This window comes from Rhinatrema bivittatum, chromosome 2 (genome assembly GCF_901001135.1).
Source record: "Rhinatrema bivittatum chromosome 2, aRhiBiv1.1, whole genome shotgun sequence".
NCBI classification, from domain to species: Eukaryota; Metazoa; Chordata; class Amphibia; order Gymnophiona; family Rhinatrematidae; genus Rhinatrema; species Rhinatrema bivittatum.
In genome coordinates this window covers 57,511,790-57,534,075 of record NC_042616.1, presented here as the reverse complement: position 1 = coordinate 57,534,075, position 22,286 = coordinate 57,511,790, and the positions used below count along the sequence as shown (strand labels likewise).

Below are 22,286 nucleotides of genomic sequence, written 5' to 3'. Positions count from 1 at the left end.
TTTTTTTTTTTTTTACATGTGATTTGAATGAGAGAGATGAGTCAAAAATGATTCCTACGTTTGCTCACTCTTGAACAAACAAAATAATACAGTCCTGAAAAAGTACCGGAGAACGAAGTTTAGTCAAACAATTTTTACTCAGGTAAATAATCTCTATTTTGGGTAGCTCTTTATGGCAGACAGATATAGCAAGACTAAATCCAAGTTCTTTTTTTTGTCAGTCAGTTGCTGCTGGGAAAAAGAATTGAGTATCATGCACATATAAACGATATTGGGGGTCTACCGGCTTTCAGAGTTTAGGAGTTGTCAGTCTGAGTGTTAAGAGCAGCAGGAGCTGCAGCTGGATCTCTTCTCCCCTTCCTTAGATCCTGTAAATAGCATCTGCTTGGAGGTCTCTAATGCAGTGATTTAAACTCAATTACACAGCTTCCCTTTATCAGTTTCCGTGGCTGCCCTCTTTGTTTTCTGACCATCTCCTGCCCTGCTGCTAATTAGCCAATTGAGCTGCCAGAGGAGATACTTCTGAACCATGTGCTTATGATTTCCTGGCAGCATTCATCCCTAAGGGCTTCCAGGAGAGGTCATATAGGAAGTGATGATGTATCACCATGCTTTTTCTCCAAGTTCAGTGAGATTCAGCTACAAGCTGTTTTCCCAGAGGGCTACTGGGTTCCATCTCCACAGTAGCTGGCAAAACTGGTATCACCCCGACCCCTTACTACTATTCAAGTGCTATCAGTGGCACTGGCCTGCTGGAGAGTTTCATGAATTCACACCTCCCCCCCCCCCCCCCCCCCCCCAAAAGCAGCCTCAGATATGTTACAGGGACTCGGAGTCGACGAACGTGCCAGAGCCCTCGGATATGTTATAGGACATGGAGGTGCCGGAGCCTTGGATACATTACAGGGACATAGAGGTACCAAACGTGCTGGAGCCTCTTCTTTGATTGGGAGGGCCTGACAAGCACTGGATTAAAATTATTTAGCTGTGAGTATGAAGATGTGCTTGAGACTCAGAAAATGACACATCATTTACTACCTAAACTTCGTGCCTCTGCTTCCACAAGTCAGCAAGAAGTTAGGGACATCCTTATTGGACGTGTCCCCACTTCCTTTGGCCCTTCTGTGGCAATCAAGGAGATGGTGATGGGGGTTGAGAAAAAAAACTAAGTAAAAATGAATGATAGAAGGACTTCACCTCTGTACTTCACTGGAATCAGCTGGGACTGAGAGGCAAAATGTGTCAGGTTCTTAGCCCAAGTTACTTAAACCACGGCTTACTCATCTGGGTTTAATGCACAGTTTATTCTTAAACTGCAAGGCTAGCAGGAGCAGTATACTACTTCTCCTAGGACAAGCAGGATGGTAGTCCTCAAAGTGGGTGAGATCATCAGATGGAACCCGGCACGGAAAACTTCTGTCAAAGTTTCTAGAAACGTTTTCTAGAAACTTTGACTGGCACACTGAGCATGCCCAGCATGCCATTATCCACACATCCACATGGGTCTCTCTCTCAGTCTCTTCTTTTTCGCGGAACTGTCGTCGCGCAGGAAACGTTCAATGAAGTGGGTTTTTTCACTTCGTTTTTTCCTGTGCTGAATGTCTTTCCGGTTTCCCGGTTGTTTTCTCTTCAGTTGGTGAGTTTTTTTCCTCTTCTTCGGTGTCCGCTGGTCTTCAAGCCCTTGCGGTCTTCTGTGCGCCTCTTGGCGTAGGGCTTCCATCGGTGCCCCCAGTGCCCCTGGACTATGTCCTTAACGGATCCACATGAAGTGGGCATCCTCTGCCTGGGGGCATTGCTCGAGGCTGCGACTTGTGTGCTCAGATGACCCCAAAAAGCTGTTGCACCAGGCTGGACAAGATGGAGAAGGTCTTCAGATCGGGTAAGTCCAATCATTCCACTCCAGCATCGATGCCATCGACACCCCAGGATCATGGGGAACATTTCGTCCTCTATCCCTTGGTGGCCACGCCTCCCCCCGGACCTTCAGGTGAGAAGGGCCCTGGAGATCGGCTTGTGTCGGTCTCCTCCAAGTCGCAGAATTCTGGATAGTCATCCTCGGCGCCAGGGAAAGACCGGGCCGAGCACTGTGGGAAGTCTCAGAACTACCATCACCGGTCTCCATCCTCACACAGTGCCGGGCTTGGGCTGGCCATGGCACTTGCCGCTTTGCCCCCTGAAGTGGCCCTGGCGAGAGGAGGCCCCATCCTCCTTCGAGTCCAGTGGCCCGAGGCCGTCCATACCCATTCTGGTGTTGGACGTGGACCCTCCTTGGTATCCTGAGGAGGGACTGACCTTGCCTCTCCCCTCACAGCCTGCCCTTTCATTGGAGGCTTTTGAGGCAGAGCTTGAGCATTGAGTGTGCTTGGCAGTGGAATGAGCTTTGCGCGACAGGGACTCAGTGCCCCCACCGCCAGTGCCAGTACCGCCCTCTGTGCCCGTGCCGATGCTGACGCCAGTGGTGCCTGGGTTGGAACTGTTGTTGGACCGACTCTATGTCCTCCCGACCAGCTGGTGCCAGCGCCCTACAATCTCTCGGTTACCTGTTGGGCACTGAAGCATGGGGCATCCGAGCAAGTCCTCGCTGGGGACGCTTCCGGGGACGAGGGCCCGTCAGTGCCTTCTGCACCACTGGGGCTCCCTGTGCCCCAGCCCATGTGCCTAGTCCAGTGCCTGGACGCTTTGGTCCTCCACTACCCACTGGTCCTCCGGTGCCTCTGCCCAGGTATGCACCCAGCACTCCCCAGCCTTCCTCCCCAGGTGGTCTCGCAAACCTGAGGCCCCTTTTGACCTGGCTAGTGAACTACATTTCCTTCTACTGTGTCCAGGCGGGACTGCAACTGGGGGGCTACATCACTGCTCATTCTGTTAGCCATGGCAATTTCTGTGGCTCACCTGTGGCTCACCTGTGCAGTTCCAATAGGTGAGATCTGCAAGGCTGTGACATACCTTTGCAGCTCATTATTGTCTGGACAGGGATGGCTGCCGGGATAGCAGATTCAGCCAGTCTATCCTCAATAATCTTTCACCTGTGAACCCAACTCTTCCTGCCTAAGGCCCCTGGCTTGAGTTAAGACTGACCCCTCCTTTACCACCAGCACCTCTGTTGTTGTGCCTGTTGGCACCTGATTTGGTGACTGTTGGTACCATTGTTTTTCAGGTTCAGTCTGTAGCTAGGGTTTCACCCACTTGCGAGGACTACCATCCTGCTTGTCCTAGGAGAAAGCGAAGTTGCTGACCTGTAACGGGTGTTCTCCAAGGACAGCAGGATGTTAGTCCTCAGGAAACCCGCCTGCCACCCCGCGGAGTTGGGTTTTCTGGTTTGTTAAGAACATAACATAAGAAATTGCCATGCATTATGGCATTTTATGTTCTATTAACCATTCCCTTCCTAATAATTCCTAACATTCTGTTTTCTTTTTTGACTGCTGCAGCACACTGAGCTGACGATTTTAAAGTATTATCCACTATGATGCCTAGATCTTTTTCCTGGGTGGTAGCTCCTAATATGGAACCTAACATCGTGTAACTACAGCAAGGGTTATTTTTCCCTATATGCAACACCTTGCACTTGTCCACATTAAATTTCATCTGCCATTTGGATACCCAATCTTCCAGTCTTGCAAGGTCCTCCTGAAATGTATCACAGTCTGCTCGTGATTTAACTACTCTGAATAATTTTGTATCATCCGCAAATTTGATAACCTCACTCGTCGTATTCCTTTCCAGATCATTTATATATATATATTGAAAAGCACCGGTCCAAGTACAGATCCCTGAGGCACTCCACTGTTTACCCTTTTCCACTGAGAAAATTGACCATTTAATCCTACTCTCTGTTTCCTGTCTTTTAAGCAGTTTGTAATCCACGAAAGGACATCGCCTCCCATCCCATGACTTTTTAGTTTTCGTTGAAGCCTCTCATGAGGGACTTTGTCAAACGCCTTCTGAAAATCCATAGAAACATATAGAAACATAGAAATGACGGCAGAAGAAGACCAGACGGCCTATCCAGTCTGCCCAGCAAACTTCACACATTTTTTTCTCATACTTATCTGTTTCTCTTAGCTCTTTGGTTCTATTTCCTTTCCACCCCCGCCATTAATGTAGAGAGCATTGATGGAGCTGCATCCGAGTGAAATATCAAGCTTGATTAGTTAGGGGTAGTAGGGGTAGTAACCGCCGCAATAAGCAAGCTACACCCATGCTTATTTGTTTTACCCAGACTATGTTATTCAGCCCTTATTGGTTGTTTTTCTTCTCCCCTGCCGTTGAAGCAGAGAGCTATGCTGGATATGCGTGAAGTATCAGTTTTTCTTCTCCCCTGCCGTTGAAGCAGAGAGCTATGCTGGATATGCGTGAAGTATCAGTTTTTCTTCTCCCCTGCCGTTGAAGCAGAGAGCTATGCTGGATATGCGTGAAGTATCAGTTTTTCTTCTCCCCTGCCGTTGAAGCAGAGAGCTATGCTGGATATGCGTGAAGTATCAGTTTTTCTTCTCCCCTGCCGTTGAAGCAGAGAGCTATGCTGGATATGCGTGAAGTATCAGTTTTTCTTCTCCCCTGCCGTTGAAGCAGAGAGCTATGCTGGATATGCGTGAAGTATCAGTTTTTCTTCTCCCCTGCCGTTGAAGCAGAGAGCTATGCTGGATATGCGTGAAGTATCAGTTTTCCTTCTCCCCTGCCGTTGAAGCAGAGAGCTATGCTGGATATGCGTGAAGTATCAGTTTTTCTTCTCCCCTGCCGTTGAAGCAGAGAGCTATGCTGGATATGCGTGAAGTATCAGTTTTTCTTCTCCCCTGCCGTTGAAGCAGAGAGCTATGCTGGATATGCGTGAAGTATCAGTTTTTCTTCTCCCCTGCCGTTGAAGCAGAGAGCTATGCTGGATATGCGTGAAGTATCAGTTTTTCTTCTCCCCTGCCTTTGAAGCAGAGAGCTATATGCTGGATATGCATTGAAAGTGAAGTATCAGGCTTATTTGGTTTGGGGTAGTAACCGCCGTAACAAGCCAGCTACTCCCCGCTTTGTGAGTGCAAATCCTTTTTTCTACATTTCCTCTTGCTGTTGAAGCTTAGAGCGATGTTGGAGTCACAGTAACCATGTGTATGTTTATTGAATAAGGGTATTATCTCCAGGCAGTAGCCGTCATTCTGGCGAGCCACCCACTCTTCATTGACGGCCTCTTGACTTTATGGATCCACAGTGTTTATCCCACGCCCCTTTGAAGTCCTTCACAGTTCTGGTCTTCACTACTTCCTCCGGAAGGGCATTCCAGGCATCCACCACCCTCTCCGTGAAGAAATACTTCCTGACATTGGTTCTGAATCTTCCTCCCTGGAGCTTCAAATCGTGACCCCTGGTTCTGCTGATTTTTTTCCTACGGAAAAGGTTTGTCGTTGTCTTTGGATCATTAAAACCTTTCAAGTATCTGAAAGTCTGTATCATATCACCTCTGCTCCTCCTTTCCTCCAGGGTGTACATATTTAGATTCTTCAATCTCTCCTCATAAGTCATTTGATGAAGACCTTCCACCTTTTTGGTCGCCCTTCTCTGGACCCACCTCCATCTTGTCTCTGTCTCTTCGGAGATACGGTCTCCAGAACTGAACACAATACTCCAGGTGAGGTCTCACCAAGGACCTGTACAAGGGGATAATCACTTCCCTTTTCTTACTCGATATTCCTCTCTCTATGCAGCCCAGCATTCTTCTGGCTTTAGCTATCGCCTTGTCACATTGTTTCGCCGACTTCAGATCATTAGACACCATCACCCCAAGGTCTCTCTCCTGCTCCGTGCACATCAGCCTTTCTCCCCCCATCGAATACAGTTCATTTGGATTTCCACTCCCCATATGCATGACTCTGCACTTCTTGGCATTGAATCTCAGCTGCCATATCTTCGACCACTCTTCCAGCCTCCTTAAATCCCATCTCATTCTCTCCACTCCTTCCGGCGTGTCCACTCTGTTGCAGATCTTAGTGTCATCCGCAAAAAAACATACCTTACCTTCTATCCCTCCTGCAATGTCGCTCACAAAGATATTGAAAAGGACCGGTCCCAACACTGATCCCTGCGGTACACCGCTTAAAACCGCTCTCTCTTCAGAGAGAGTTCCATTTACCATCACACATTGTCTTCTGTCCGTCAACCAGTTTGCAATCCAGGCCACCACCTCGGCACTCACTCCTAAGCTTCTCATTTTATTCACCAGTCTTCTGTGCGGGACAGTGTCAAAAGCTTTGCTGAAATCCAAGTAGATGACATCGAGTGCTCTTCCTTGATCCAATTCCTTGGTTACCCAGTCAAAAAAGTCAATCAGATTTGTCTGACAGGATCTTCCTCTGGTGAATCCATGCTGCCTCTGGTCCATCAATTCTCCCAACTGTAGATAGTTCACTATTCTCTCTTTCAACAGTGACTCCATTACTTTTCCCACCACCGAAGTGAGGCTAACCGGTCTGTAGTTACCAGCCTCTTCTCTGTTCCCACTCTTGTGAAGCGGGACCACCACCGCTCTTCTCCAATCACTCGGCACCACTCCCGTTTCTAGGGATCTATTGAACAGGTCACACAGCGGACCCGCCAGCACATCTCTGAGCTCCCTCAGTATCCTGGGATGAACCTCATCCGGCCCCATGGCTTTGTCCACTTTCAGTTTCTCCAGCTCTTCCCATACATTTTCTACTGTAAATGGCGCTACATCTACTCCCCTCCCCTCCAGTTTCTTTTTAACTAGGGACGGTCCTTCTCCAGGGTCCTCCTTAGTGAACACAGAACAGAAGTATTCATTTAATATTTCTGCCATTTCTTCATCTCTCTCCACACATTGATCCTTTTCACCTTTCAATTTCACTATACCACTTTGAACTTTTCTCTTTTCACTGATGTATCTGAAAAATGTTTTGTCACCTCTCTTTACCTCTTTGGCAATCCTCTCTTCTGCTTGACTTTTTGCCGTCTTGATTAATACACTACACTTGATGTAATACACTACATCTACCGGTTCACCTTTATCCACATGTTTATTAACCCTTTCATAAAAATGAAGCAGATTTGTTAGGTAAGACTTCCCTTGGGTAAATCCATGTTGACTGTGTCCCATTAAATCATGTCTTTCTATATGCTCTATGATTTTGATCTTGAGAATAGTTTCCACTATTTTTCCAGGCACTGAAGTCAGGCTCACTGGTCTGCAGTTACCCGGATCGCCCCTGGAGTCTTTTTTAAATATTGGGGTTACATTGGCCACCCTCCAGTCTCCCATCTTCATATCCATTCTTGCACAAAGTGAGCAAAAGGAAAAAATGTCCAGACTCTTGCTACTCAGGAGGGTAGGTATCTCTGAAATTCCCTTTTTCTTCCGATTCTTCAGTCATCCCTTCTTTGAAGGTCCTCCCTTGAAAAGTGATGCACATAGGGAAAAAAAATCTTAACTGTAGGTATACAATGCTGGGTTCTGTAGTAGGAGTCACCACCCAGGAAAAGGATCTTGAAGTCACTAGGCCTGATATTCAGTGCCACTTAGCCGTATAAGTTAGGTCTTATCCAGCTAATGGCGGCAGCTGAATAGCCAGCTGCACTGAGCTTAAGTAGTTAGCAGACTAAGTGGTGGGCGGGATGGGGGTATAACAAGGAGGACCTACTTTTCCCGCTAACTCGTTCAGCTAGATAGTGGCTGAATATTGGGTCCAGTGTGGACAATATTTTGAAATTCAAGCAGCCACATCCCCTGGGCTCCCGATGAAGAATTTAAATGAAGAGCTGTGTAAAAAAGGATGTGTTGAGAGGTGGGATTGTGCGTCCCTCGCGCTCAAATGTATCGGGCACCCACAATTGCAACGGGTGTTCAATACGAGCATCCATTTTTATTCTGCTTCTTCAGGCCAATTTTGCTGAGGTTACTGAAGATGCCCATAGCTATGCGTCCCTTGCTGTGGGCATCTAAAGTGTGCATCCAGAAGAAATTTTTTTTTTAAAATCAAGCCAATATACATTATTTTTCAACACCGAAAGCAGTACATTTAAGTGTCACAACGATACTAAGTAGGAGGAACCACAGAGGACTGTATTTTCAATTTCTCAGGAGCCCTCGACTCGCGGATTGACTTTACACCACCTTCGGGGCTGGAGTTAAATTTAACGCATTAAAAAGTGTGCGTTGGGTGCCCAGCAATTTCCTTCATCGGGGTTAATAGCTAATAGCAGCCATCAAATGTAAATTCCATGTAGATGAGGCTATCGGCTATGCATTTGTTTGGGCGAGTGTTTTGGACATGCTAATCTCCTTATTGCATTAGGTGCTAGTCTAGCGCATCCAAAACGCAATGCAACCGCATGTAAACCTGTGGGCTAGGCTAGGTGTACTTTATTGCATCGGTCCCTGGGTATCTATACACTATAGAAAAGGAGAGGAGGATTCTAGTGGAGAACGCTAGGCTGAGTCAGGAGACATTCTAGATCATGAATTCAAGGGTGCCCTCTGCGTCTGGCTCTCTTTGGTGACCTTGAGCATGTCAGTTTAACCTCCCTGTGCCTCCAGAATGTTTGAAAGCAAGGCATTTTCTTAACCTGAATTTGTTGGTCAATTAATTAAAATTAAAGCAGTATAATGGTTTAAGTACAATAGCCAAACATCAAAGGAGGACAGATTTGGATACTCTCTATCACTGTTTAATTTTTCTTAAATACAAATGCACCAGTGTCCTTTCCCCTGCAGAATGATCGCATGTTTCTCTCAGCTTTCACAGAGCAGGAAACACACTTCAGTCCACAGCTGGCGAACCCAGCTTGGTGCCATGCAGCCGCCCCAGAGTATCCACCAAATCCAATTGGACTCTCCCCCCTACAATTTGCTTTCCCCTGGAAGAATGAATTCTAAAGATGTCCACTGGAATTGGAGACTCCTTGTTCGCAAATGAGAGAGGAAAGTTGCTGCAAACTTGTCTTCCTCAACGATCTGCAGAACAGAAAGTCATCGCCAGCCAGCACTGATGCGGTTTTTATACGATTTCCCCTCCGCCTTTGTCTTCATCGCTCTTGTTCCTTTCATGACCCTTTAGGGTTGACATCGTAAGACAGAAGCTACTTCTCAAATGTCACTCCCCCAGAAGCCAGGCACAGATGGCAGTTACCGAAATCAATTACCTACTCTGAAAGCACTTAGGACCCAGGGGTCAAGTCTAGATCAAAGGTCATATTCCAAACTCTGCAGCACGTGTGCAGAAAAGCTCAGCCGTGGCTTGGAGTTTTGTGCAGAGATGGAAGCGGGTGGGGGGTGTACGGCATTAGTGGTCAAGCGGTGGTTCGAGAAAGCACAGAGGAGGGAGCTCGGTGAGCCCAGCTGCAGAGGATCACTCTTTCAATGCGGTGAGCGTGACTGCTCTAGGCAATCCACGCTGGCTGGCCTGTGAATGCCAAGGAGGAGCCCGGAGGGCTGTGTGGGCTTACACAGCAGGTGCCAGTTTGACAAAGTACATTTGGCTACCGAAGCTATTTCAGTAGCAGTTAGCTGGAACTATGATAATCTACTGAAATTAACATTTCCTGGCGTGTAGCCAGATGGACTCAGAACGAATGGGATAGTATCCGCGTGCTAGCAGTTGGAGACGGATCTGACGTCAGCACGGGGTATATATATCCCCACAGGAAGCTTAGCAACTCAGTAATTTCCGTCTCCAAAGCAGTTTGGAGAGCCTGCACGCTTGCTGAGCGTGTTTTCCAAATCTACTTGTTCTTTTCTTTTTCTACTTACTGAAACTTTTACAACATCGAGCCCCGCACTCCTGCGGTGATACCCTAAGGTCCCTCCCCCAGTAGAGTTTCCCGGGGTGATTTCCGTGATCCCCCAGAGGTGTAAGTCCTCGGTCCGGTGGCCGAATCACGGCAGGGGGGCTAGACTGAAGAAAAGAGGTTACTCGGAGCCCGTGATAGATACACTCCTCCGAGCTCGTAAGTTTTCCACGTCCCTCACCTATGTAAGGATCTGGAGAGTATTTGAAGCATGGTGCGACACTCACGGCACCAATCCACATGCGACCACAATCCCTATTGTGTTGGATTTCCTGCAGGATGGACTTCAGAAGGGTCTCTCCCTCAGCTCCATCAAAGTTCAGGTGGCTGCGCTGTCTTGCTATGGTCCCAGGAGGGATGGCAAGACCATCCAGATGTTTCTCGCTTCCTGCAAGGAGTCAAGCATATTCGTCCGCCACTAAAGTGGCCTGTGCCCTTATGGAACCTCAATCTTGTTTTGGATTTCCTCGCGGGATCCACTTTCAGACCCCTTCGGGGACTGTCTCTCCGTTCTCTAACCTTGAAGATGGTGTTCCTATTGGCGGTATGTTCGGCACGCCGCATCTCAGAGCTACAAGCACTGTCCTGCCGTGATCCCTTTCTCAGAATCACCCCAGAGGCTATCCATCTTCGTACGGTTCCCTCCTTTCTACCTAAAGTGGTTTCACAGTTTCATCTTAACCAAACCATATCCTTGCCTACCACGGCGGGTTTGAAAAAATCTGAAGAAGGGCGTTTATTATGCCATCTCGACATTGGCAGATTGCTGCCCAGATATCTGGAAGTGACACAAGAACTACGAAAGACGGACCATCTGTTCGTCCTGCACAGTAGGAGGAAGCAAGGGGAAGCGGCCTCGCGGCCCACCATCGCCCGCTGGATTAAAGAAGTTATCAGAGCGGCTTACGTAGAGGCCGGGAAGTCTCCGCCTCTACAAGTCAAGGCTCATTCTACCAGAGCACAAGCGGCATCCTGGGCGGAATCCAGGATGCTGTCGCCTGCAGAAATATGTAAAGCGGCGACATGGTCCTCCCTCCATACCTTCTCCAGGTTTTACCGTCTGGATGTCCATTTGCGAGGGCGGTACTACATGGGCCTCAGGCAGCCTCCCGCCCAGGCTGGGAGTAAAGCTTTTGTACATCCCATTCGTTCTGAGTCCATCTGGCTACACGCCAGGAAATGTTGAGATTACTTACCTGATAATCTCCTTTTCCTTAGTGTAGACAGATGGACTCAGCATCCCACCCAGCTGCCTGTGTACATGGGTTTCACCAATTCAAGGTAAGCCATGTCTTTGCTTACATAAGAGCGTACACTATACCAGGTGTTAACGCCTTCCGGTTGGGAATGCTGGCGGTCTCCAGCTACTATCAATCGGTCAGGGGAATCCTGTTTCACTTTTCACTGAGCGTCAGTACACACATCCATAACAGCTTTTGCAAGGAAGATTACTGAGTTGCTACGCTTCCTGTGGGGATATATACACCCCGTGCTGACGTCAGATCCGTCTCCAACTGCTAGCACGCGGATACTATCCCATTCGTTCTGAGTCCATCTGTCTACACTAAGGAAAAGGAGATTATCAGGTAAGTAATCTCAACATTCTCACAACATCATCAAAAGTGAAACAGGCGGACCAAAGTTTTGCTTCAGTGCACACCTTGCTCCATCGTTTTTCCCAATGGAAATCTGAGAATATTTTTATTGATAAATATAGAATTATTTTTTGCATCTGCTCCAAACTCATTTTGCCCTGGGTATTGTCTACTGACCCAGCCGATGAGCACTCCGCTCCTCCTCTCCCTGGCTAATCTAAATGAATTTTTCTTTGATTGTTTATATGATTGCACCACAACAAACTCCCAAACCACCTGTATGGCTGCTTTGACATGTTCCCATGTGATGTCAGCTCAGTTTACAGACTTTAAGAAGCTGAGCAGAGGGGAAATACTCAACAGCCTACACGGAAAGCTCCGAAGAGCCAAGAAAGGGGGAAAAGATGGCAACCCAGACACATTCATGCACAGCTACCAGGTTTTTTTTCTGTTTATCTTCCCCCAGCAAGGCCTTTCTCCTTACGCCTTCCTATCTAGCTCTCATCAAGGAGCCATTATGCATGGCCCCTCTCCCTGCTCCTTTCCTACTGTCTCTTATCGAAGACCCATCATGCATGGCCTCTAATGTTTTCCTTGTTTTCTCCCATATCCTCTCCTGTGCACATGCCAATCATGACAGCAGCATCCTGTGAACAAAGGAGATGGGATGCAGCTCTCTGGCCACTTACTAGATAACATTCACAAGAGCTGGATTGGTTCAGCCCTGCCACAGCCACACCCAGGGCTGCTCCCTGGACAACCACCAGGCCGTCTGACAGCAGCAAGATACGGAAAATGGAGAATTATAACTAAGAAAAAAATAATGACAGAATATCCTTTCCTTGCTGCGTGTCATCCTTAGCAGAACGTCACATGCCCTCAGCAGCCATGCTACTCTTTTTCTGCTTAAGGAGCAAAGATGCCAAAAAGCAAGTAGGAAAGTTTCTTCTGGGTGGTGACATGTTTGAGGGTGCATATCCTGAAACAACCTCTATGGATTACACTTACTGGGCTAGAAACTGGTTAGATGGGAGGCGACAATGGGTAGTAGTAAACAGAGTTAATTCCATAGAAAGAAGCATTACCAATGGTGTGCCACAGGGATCGGACCTCAGTCCGGTTCTGTTTAACATTTTTGTAAACAATATTGCAGAAGGCCTTTGGGAAAGTTTTGCCTTTTTTGCAGATGATACCAACATTTGCAATAGGGTAGATACCTTGGAAGGTGTAGAAGATTTGAGGAGGGATATTGTGAAGCTTGAGGAATGGTCTGGTCTAGAGTCTGGCAGCTAAAATTTAATGCTAACAAATTCAGAGTTATGCATTTGGGTTGCAAAAGTCCAAGGGAGTGGTTACACCCTTCTTACCACCTTATTTAGAGCCTGGAAGTCTTCCTGCTCCATCTTGCCTGCTGCCCATTCAGCTTGTCTAACTTCCGGAGCATTTTCTGCCTCTATGCCACTTAGCCCTGCTCCCTTGATGATGTCATGGGACGCCTAATTTAAACATCAAGGTCTGATGCTGGAGGCACTTGTTGTGTCTGCCGGTGCTAGATGGCTTCTCCCCGTTTGCCTCACCTTATTCACAGCTCCTCTCACTTACCTAGGAAAGATGGCTACCGCAGCGTCTACAAGCCAACCTCTCCGGTGTCCCCAGAACGGCTATGGTGCAGCCTCCCGCCACTGCTCCTCCCAGGTACCTACTAGGGTGTGCGTGTGCGTGCACCCCATGTCTTTATGCCACCCTTGGCGCGACCTCGAGGGCGTTCCCTCATGCTGACGTCATGCCATCCGGGTATATTACCTTCACTACTTTGGTAGCTCATTGAGTTAGCAAGGACTCAAATTCATTCTTGTCTACGCTACTCTGCCGCTTCCGTGCTGCCGCTGGAAACTCTCTCGCTGCCCTTTGGGGTAACTGCTAACCTGGGTACCCGCTCCTCGGGGGCCCTCTGCTTTATTTCAGGTGCCTTACAGGGAACAGGCACTCGCTCCTCGAGGACCTGCTCTCCCTGCCTCGGTGCCTATACCTTCTTCAACATACCTGGTGGAATCGCATACCAACAGCAAACACCTAGTGAGTACTCTAACTCTGTCTATCTCATCCACAGTACTACCTTGCTGGGAAACCTGCTGCGGAACCTCCTGACGTCATCTAGGAGAGAAGGACTCCCTCTGCCGAGGTCCCTGAGACTGCAACTAACAGACTGCCTCACTACTGCCACCTCTGGTGGCTCTCTTCAAGCTGTTTAATAAAAGAACTAACTGTGTTTTGTGGATTACGAGTCTAGCCCAGTGCTGTGGCTCCTCACGGGGCTCCTCCCCGTGGCATGGTCATCTCCCACAGCACCCAAGGATCCACCAAAACACACTCAACCAAAACAGCGCTACGCACTGTAGCAACACACACCTCAGTCATGTGAACAAAGGAGTGCAACAAATGAGTTACTTCTTTGTGCGCTCCTTCGTGCATGTTATGTGCCTAGAGATTTTTTGTTTCTTATTGCATTGTGCTCTGCCTTTATTTTATTTTATGATAATTCCAGTGATTACTGGAGAAGGGCGATATGGAGTTACTCCTTATAAGAGCCACTGCCTTTCATGTTTTTCACCCAAGATTCCTAATGGCTATTCCTGTAAGTTCTGTGGAAATCGTCCCATCTGCTCTGTTTATTAATGTATTATTAATTAATGCCTAATCAATTTGGAAAAACCTACTGGCTATCGCTGATTTACCGAAAGATCAGATCTTGACTTATTATGCATTGCTGAAATCTGGCTTCAGCAAACTGACACCATTTTGTTGAATCAGCTAGTTCTGCCATCTTATAGCTTATTTCCAGATTTCTGAATTGGCCATAGAGGGGGTGGTCTCTTTATTATAGCTAAATCCTCTTTAACTTTAGCTCGAGTTGAAGTTGAAAAATTCTCAAGTTTAGAACTATTAATTGTTTCCTCTGCCTCATAGGGTATATGACTAGTTTATAGTTCCCCCGGCTTTGTAAGCATGTCTCCAACTAACTTTTTTTTATGTGCTATTTTCTTTTAAAGCTAATTGTGAGAATTTCATGATTTTGGGAGACTTTAATCTGCATGTGGATGCAGTCCCCTTATCTGATAGTATCCAAAATGATCTCAGAATTATGTTTGATGTAGTTGGACTCAATTAATTGATCAGCCAAGACCCAAATTAAGCCATACACTTGACCTTGTGTTTTTTTTTTAAAAGACATGCTTGACTTTTAAATTCTTCTGTTAAATTCTCTGCCAATCAGATATTATGGTCAGACTGTCATTTAATTAGATTTGCAGTTTTTATTTCCAATGTATCTGCTGATTTTCCATTGAAATTACATAAAAAGGATGTTCATTTGAAGCAAGGTCCTATTGATATTGACAGGTTATATACACATTGGTTACCAAAACTTAAAGACTAGAACCCCAGTAATGTTGATTCAGCTGTATCTGGCTGGCATTAGATGTCTTGGTCCCTTATAAATGTAAACTTATGTAGAGGACATGTAAAGCTTTTTGATTCTTAAACGATTTGGCCAATGCAAAATGGAAACTAAGATGCTTGAATGTCATTGGCGAAAAACTCACTGCGCTGATGAGTCTGATCATTATTTTCATGCTTCTTGAGAATATAGGACTTTCGCCGACCATCTTAAGAAAGAGTACTATTATTCTGTGCACATTAAAGAGGCTGCTAAAAGAGCAGAGGATTTATTTTATATCATTCACTCCTTGTCTGCCAATCTCTCTGATTCACAATCTGTTATTGATTCTGACCATTGTAAATCAATAGCTATGTTTTTCTATGAGAAGGCACTTCATCTTTCTTCACAATTCGATGATGATCTTAAAGGATTAGAAGAGGTAGTAATTGATGAGTCAAGGAAGTGGGATGTTTTTGATGAAGTCTCAACAATGGGAAATCTCTCAAATTGCATCCTCTTTAAAACAATGTATTTTGCCCTTTACCTTCTTGCTCCACCACTGTAATGAAAGTCTTAAGGGATGATGATAGTGAATTTTTAGCTTTGATTGTTCATCTTTCTTTAAAGTCTGGCCATCTTTCGGAGGCTCTTAAGGAAGCATCTGCTCATCCAATTTAAAAAACAAATAGGCAACTGGTGATTCTTCCAGTTTTAATAATTATCATCCTATTTCCTCCTTGCTTTTGTTAGCTAAGGTAATTGAAAAGTAAATATTAAATAGGGTTGCAGAGGGAGCTGATGCTTGCAGAACTGATGAACATGAGCTATCCATGACTACACTCTGAGATCAATTAGATAAAAAAAAAAAAAAAAAAGTCAAACTATTGGAGTACCTATGAAGAGATACCTACGCTTTTTAAGCCTGCTGGATTAAAATTGGGTGGTTAAGGCTGAGGAAATGTCTACTAAAACTAAACTGATAGGATTTACCACTGTCAAAGCCTCTACAAAATACCTCAACTGTAGATAACAACAAAGTTTCAGTGCTGTGGGCTGCTCAGACTGAAAGTCATCAAGGAGACCTTGTTTGTCAATAAATGAAGCTGCTTTTAAAACCATCGTATTTCCCATTTGCCTGCTGCTAATTTAGAAGCTGGATACAGAATCTACGCTGATGATATTTAGTTTTTTGTGTGGGTGTCTTCTGACATCTCAGGATCTTTATCCAAGATAAGGGATTGCCTGGCTGTATCAGGCTCGTATTCCTTCAAAGGAGATTCTGGAATATCTAATCTTCAATGATATGAAGATTGTTGTATCTAAGCAAGAGCACACTTTGGGTTTTACACTTGATACAACTCTTAACTTTTTGAACCCAAATTCGAAATGTTGTACGATCTGTTTTACTTAAAAAAGATTTTAAGTGAAGAAGCATGCACAGTTTAAAGAAACTGTGCATGCTTCTTCACTTAAAATCTTTTTTTGTCAGAACAAGGTTTGAAAACTGTAAAGCGTGTGTTGGTAACACCAGGTTTAGTTTACTGAAACGCCTCATACGTGGGAGTTACCTTACTCCACGCTTAGGGGCCGGATTTTAAAAAGGTTACTTGCGCCGGGCCTATTTTACAAAGGCCCGGCGACGCACATAAAGCCCCGGCATGCATGTAAGTCCTGGGGATTTACTAAAGGGGCAGGGGTGGGGACAGGCTCCCGGCACAGCAGCCATATTAGCCGCTGTGCCGGGGATCGCACGCCAGCAGTTGGCCGGCGCACGCAACTTGCACCTGCCCAGAGGCATGGGCAAAAGGTAAAATAAAGATCAGGGGGGTTAGAGTAGGGCTAGGGGGGGAAAGGTTAGAGGAAGGTGTGGGAAGGTCAGGCTAGGGGGCAGGGAATGGGGGAAGGCAGGGCGGCTCGGCGTGCACCCCCTTGCATGCGCCAATTCCGGATTTTATAACTTGCGTGCGCCTGCTCACGCAAGTTATAAAATCGAGCGTACATGTGCGCGCGCACATGTCCGCCGCGCTTGCTGCTTTTAAAATCTACCCCTTAGGGGCAGATTTTTAATCATACGCATGCGGGGTACATTTGTGCGAGCTACCCGGCGCGCACAAGTGTACATCCGATTTTATAACATGCGTGCGCCGCCGGGCGCATGTTATAAAATCCAGGCGAGGCGCGCTCAAGGGGGTGCACACTTGTGCACCTTGCGCGCGCCGAGCCCTAGGGGAGGCCCGATGGCTTTCCCCGTTCCCTCTGAGGCCGCTCCAAAATTGGAGCGGCCTCGGAAGGAACTTTCCTTTCGCTCCCCCCTCCCTTCCCCTATCTAAATCCCCCCACCCTGCCCTATCTAAATCCCCCCACCTAGCTTTATTGCAGGAGTTACGCCTGCCTCTGGCAAGTGTAACTTGCGTGCGCCGGCCGGCTGCTGGCGCGCCAACCCCCAGCACAGCCGCTGTGTCGGAAGACTCTGGACCACCCCCGGACCGCCCCCTTTTCAAAGCCCCAGGACATGCGTGCACCGCCGAGCCTATGCAAAATAGGCTCGGCGCGGGCAGGGGTAGGTTTTAAAGGGTTACGCGCGTATATTATGATGAATCTAGGGGTCAGATTGGTAGATAGGTGGATTATAAATATTTTAAATAAATTAAATACAGTAGAAGAAGTGAAATTCTGTGCACAAAAGAGGAGCATGACCTGGGGATGATTTTAAGGTAGTCAGATAACTCGATGGCAAGAGCCAGAAGGATGCTTGGATGTATAGGGAGAAGAATAAAACAAAACAAGACGGTCAAGCGTAGCCAAGGCAAACAAAACAAAAACAAGACAGTGTATCATGGAAAGAAGTTCCTTTGTTAGTATTATTAAATGAGTTGCCCGACTCTGGCCGAGTTTCGCCTAATCGGCTGCATCAGGAGCTTAACTGTCTTTGTATTGTATTAATATTATACAGTTGTTCTTGTGTGTGTCAGTACAGCAAAATAAAGAGTAGTAAAAAATATTTTAACTTATCGAAAACCATTTGTTTTTTTAAGTAAATTCCTCTTAAAGGTATGGAACCATTTATCTTAATCCATATGAACCAGCGCAACAAAGTATACTGCCGCTCTTCTATTTCTTTTTTTCTTTTTCTTATTTTTGTACTAAGTGCAATCTGTGTAGGACCGACACTCCCAACAGCTTCTAAGAAACACAAATGCTGTTATCTGTTTTTATATCCACTTTACTTTATTTTATTTATAGCTTAATCGATCAGAATTGTTCATTTGTAACTAAATCTTCGTGAAAAAGCTGAATTAAAATCCCCAAAGGCACGAGCGTTACTAGTCACTCTCAAAACCGTATGGGCTGCTTCCCATTACAAAGTTCTTATCTTGTCACGACATGAAGGTCACAAACCCCGACATGGATCCATGTTTCGAAAAACAATCTGCTTCAGGGGGTCGAATCTCCAAAATCCCAAGACAGACAAAACCTTTAACAATGCAATCTCCAAACTCCCCCCCTCCCCCCCCATTAAACTCCACCCTCTTAAAGCTTTAAACTTCCCTCCCCAATAAACTCCACCCCCTTTCCCTCCCCATTAAACCCTCCTTCTTTTCTAGACCCCCTGTTTATCCCTCTCCTCCCTCCTTCCCCCTTGTTCTCCCTTTGCCTATCGTCCCTGCACCCAGCACAATTTACTTTGATTCATCCACATGTAAGTTAACTATTTAAGGTTACTTCATCAGCCTCTTGCCAGGCATCTGTATAATTTAGGAATATCTTCAAATTCCATGGTATTTATTGTTCTTATATGTTCTCTTATTCTTATTTGTTATTTAATAGTTCCTCTGTTTTATGTAATGCTACCAAGCAAGTTTTAATTTGTTCTCTGTAAACCGATTTGATTTGTATACAATGTAAGAAGATCGGTATATAAAAAACCAAAAATAAATAAATAAATAGATCTGCTCCTTTCATCTGCAGAGGATAGGTCCTACACCTCTCACAAGGTCTTCATAACACTTGTTTTTCACGAAGATTTAGTTACAAATGAACAATTCTGATCGATTAAGCTATAAATAAAATAAAGTGGATTTAAAAACAGATAACAGCTTTTTGGTTTCTTAGAAGCTGTTGGAGTGTCGTTCCTACAGAGATTGCACTTAGTACAAAAATAAGAAAAAGAAGAGTTTTTAGATGACCAGTTGACCACCTTCTTTATTTTGATGTATTGACTTTAGAGGTCGCTGGAATCAAGATTGTGTTTGGGTTGTTTTTTGTATATGAAGTAACCCATCTTGTGGGGGCCTCAACTAATTGCATGAATGGAAGGGGGACCACGGCTCAAAAGATTTGCTTACCCTTGTGCGTTGTGATCGTGTTCTGTGGGAATGGAAGGGATCATAAAGCTAAGAAAGAGATGTGGACGGGCTGTATATTCTTTTTCTATCACCATCTTCTATGTTTCTATAAGGTACAAAGTGACCTTAACCTAAGGAGGGGGTTTTGAACTTGCATCCTAATGCATTGTGGTGTTTGTAGTCCCTGCATCTACTCTCTGACATCAGTGCTGCAGGTATCAGAATACATCAGGATGGGGGCTGTTAGAAATCGTGGACTGATCTAAAATCTCCCTCCTTGAAATGGATCACTTGGGGGTCTGTGGTGGTCTTAATAGGTCACATACAGAATCTTTGGATAATTGTTCCAGTAAAGCCAGTGGTTATCTACCCGGGCCTTGGAGACCACCCAGCCAGTCTGGGTTTCAGAAGATCCACAATAAAAAAGAATGACAGAGATCCGCACACGTTGCCTCTGTTGTATGCAGATACATCGCATGCATATTCATTATGCATCTCCTCAAAGAATAAGCTGAGAACCACTGCAAATAAAGATATTACAATGTTAGGGTTTTCAGCTCATTTCAGTCAACCTGAAGAAGCTGATCTGGTCCTGATTTTTTGCCCCATTGCATAAAGAAAAGGGGAACTTCAACCTCCATGTATGCAGTGGGGTGAAATCGAAACCGGATCAGCTTGTTTGGGGCTGACCTGCATGAGGTGGATTTCTTCAGTGGGAAGTAGAGCGCGAGACCTCAAACCGGTCCTCAGGCTTCCTCGCCCGCCCCCCAGCCAGTTGGGTTTTCAGGAGTTTTGATAATGAATATGCATGAGATTTATTAGCATGCCCTACTCGTATGTATGCAAATAATCCTCAAGCATATTCATTAGGGATATCCTGAAAACCCAACTGGCTGAGGGGGGTCCCGAGGAAGGGGCTGGGCACCCTGCGATAAACCCAACGAAGAACTGGCCTTTCCCCAGAACAATGTGGTTAAACAGTAGTTGAAAGATATCAAACAATAGGGAGCTGCAGCTAGAGCCAAGCAAAGTGACTGCTGCTGACGGGCTCCTTGTCCTTTGTCTCTTTCAGGGAGAAGCGCGAGCTGCAAGTGAGGGTGTCTGACTGCATCCAGCTGAGCATGCGCGGGAAGAAGCGACTGGTCTCTGTGGAGGCGAGGAGCGAGCAGGTCCACCCAGACTTCCGGAAGAATCGGAGCGGCTTGCTCCTCTACTGGCCTGGAAAATGAGACCCGGTCAGGAGGGCGGGAATTGCAGAGGGAAGAAGGGAGATGTAGTTTTTGCACGCCTCACCCCATACCGGGGTGCAACCGTGGTCCGGTCCTGGTTTCTCTTGACACGCCTCCTTCCAGTGCCTTCTGTTCCCCTATCCAACAAGAAGCAACGTGCTTTGGGATGGTAGCACAGGCCTGCACGTCTGGAATAAATTTCTCCTGCAGGAGCAGTGAAGTCTCTTTGATTTACACTCTCTGAAACTCGTGCATGGCCTGGGGGGGGTGGTCACAAGAATGCTGTCTGTGTATTTTATATCTCTGCTTCTTTGATATGAGTCCCACTAACTCTTCTCTTGCCAGCAGTGGACATCTCCATGTTTCTATTCTCCCGAACAGCCAGAGGGATTGCTCCTCCCATCCCTCACGCTTACTTTCCACTTTCCGAACTGTAAAGTTAATAAGTGCTACCAGGTCTGGCCTTTTCTTTTTCCCCCCCCCCCCAATCTGCTCTTCATCAGGGAGCCATCGGGCTTGGCCTTTGGTAAGAAATGGGACCCCCCTGGGTCTCTTGAAGAAAGCAATTCTCAGTATTGACGTTTCAATTCCAGTCCTAGCGTATCTGCAGATTTCTAGGGCTGATGTTCAGATGATAAATATTTTGTTACAGTTTAAAAAAAAATAAAAATGGAAGGAGTGGGATGAGAGAAATTGCTCATTTGTTCATGAAGGAGCTATCATGGTGCTGCTACAGACAAGCCCTGGTTTTAATTTTGGTTTTAGTCATTAAGAGAGCCATTTTCAAATTCTCCATTTTGGGACAGAAGCGCAGGTACTTTTTTACCAACTTTGCCCCAGATTTCAAAGTGAAAGTGTCCAGATACTTTCACGTTGGAATTTACCACATGTACAAAGTTTGCAGCAGTCTATGAAAAGTGCTCTCACGGATTTGAAAATCCCATTTGCGTACATTAATTTTTCTCCTCTGAGCCAGCCACGCACCCTCCCCCCCCCCCCCCCCCCAAACACCAGAAAGGCCCCCCACACCAACACTGACAATGTTTTGGGACATCTTTTAGCTGCAGGGGGGGTGGGATCATTTTCCAGATAGCTGACATATGCCCCTAAATCGCCATTTGCACCTGTGAATGGCTTGGAAAATCACTTACCAAGTGCACTTGCAATTCATATGCTTTCTTTGCTCTGAGCATAATTTTGGGAAGAGCGATTTGTAAACAGAAACGATAAAATAACTAAATGAATTAATATAAACCTGGACAGAAAAAATGGCTGTGAAAACACCTGCGCTGATCTGAAAATGAAATCTCTGCACCTTGTTTTCCCCACTCCACCCTCTCTCTGCCCCCTGGGGACGACTCATCTCACTGGGGATAAAGGATTGCACATCCTCATAGCCGTGCTGACGCAGGCAGGTGTCAGACAAGACACTCCACCCAGATAAATATCAGCCAGGATAAAATGTCTGGAACATTTTCCAACCCGAGCTTGGTTTTAGGTTAGTTTCAGTGCTGGTTCTGAACATGATCCAAGCAGGCAGACTTCCAGCAGAACCTGACCCTTGTGCCCTCATAGTGGAACTCAAAATGATGAACCCCAGCAGCACAGACTCCATGAGTGAGAGGAGAAGGGCCCTGGCAGAGTGTGCTCAGTGATTGGGGGCAGTGGGTTAGGATGGATCCTGGCAGGGTGTGCTCAGTGATTGGGGGCAGTGGGATAGGATGGATCCCGGCAGGGTGTGTTCAGTGATTGGGGGCAGTGGGATAGGATGGATCCCGGCAGGGTGTGTTCAGTGATTGGGGGCAGTGGGATAGGATGGATCCCGGCAGGGTGTGTTCAGTGATTGGGGGCAGTGGGTTAGGATGGATCCTGGCAGGGTGTGCTCAGTGATTGG

The 22,286-nt window shown here is 46.3% G+C and overlaps 1 protein-coding gene across 1 annotated transcript in view; it reads left to right on the top strand.

The window, feature by feature from the left end:
- The window catches only part of MYO1G (myosin IG), a 377,606-nt gene extending 356,530 nt beyond the window's left edge, over positions 1-21,076 (top strand). Inside the window, exon 22 of the mRNA XM_029588199.1 lies at positions 20,236-21,076. Within this exon, the coding sequence (XP_029444059.1) occupies positions 20,236-20,392 (157 nt within the window). The 3' untranslated portion in view covers positions 20,393-21,076. The remainder of the gene's footprint in view (positions 1-20,235) is intronic.
- The last annotated feature ends 1,210 nt before the right edge of the window (positions 21,077-22,286 follow it).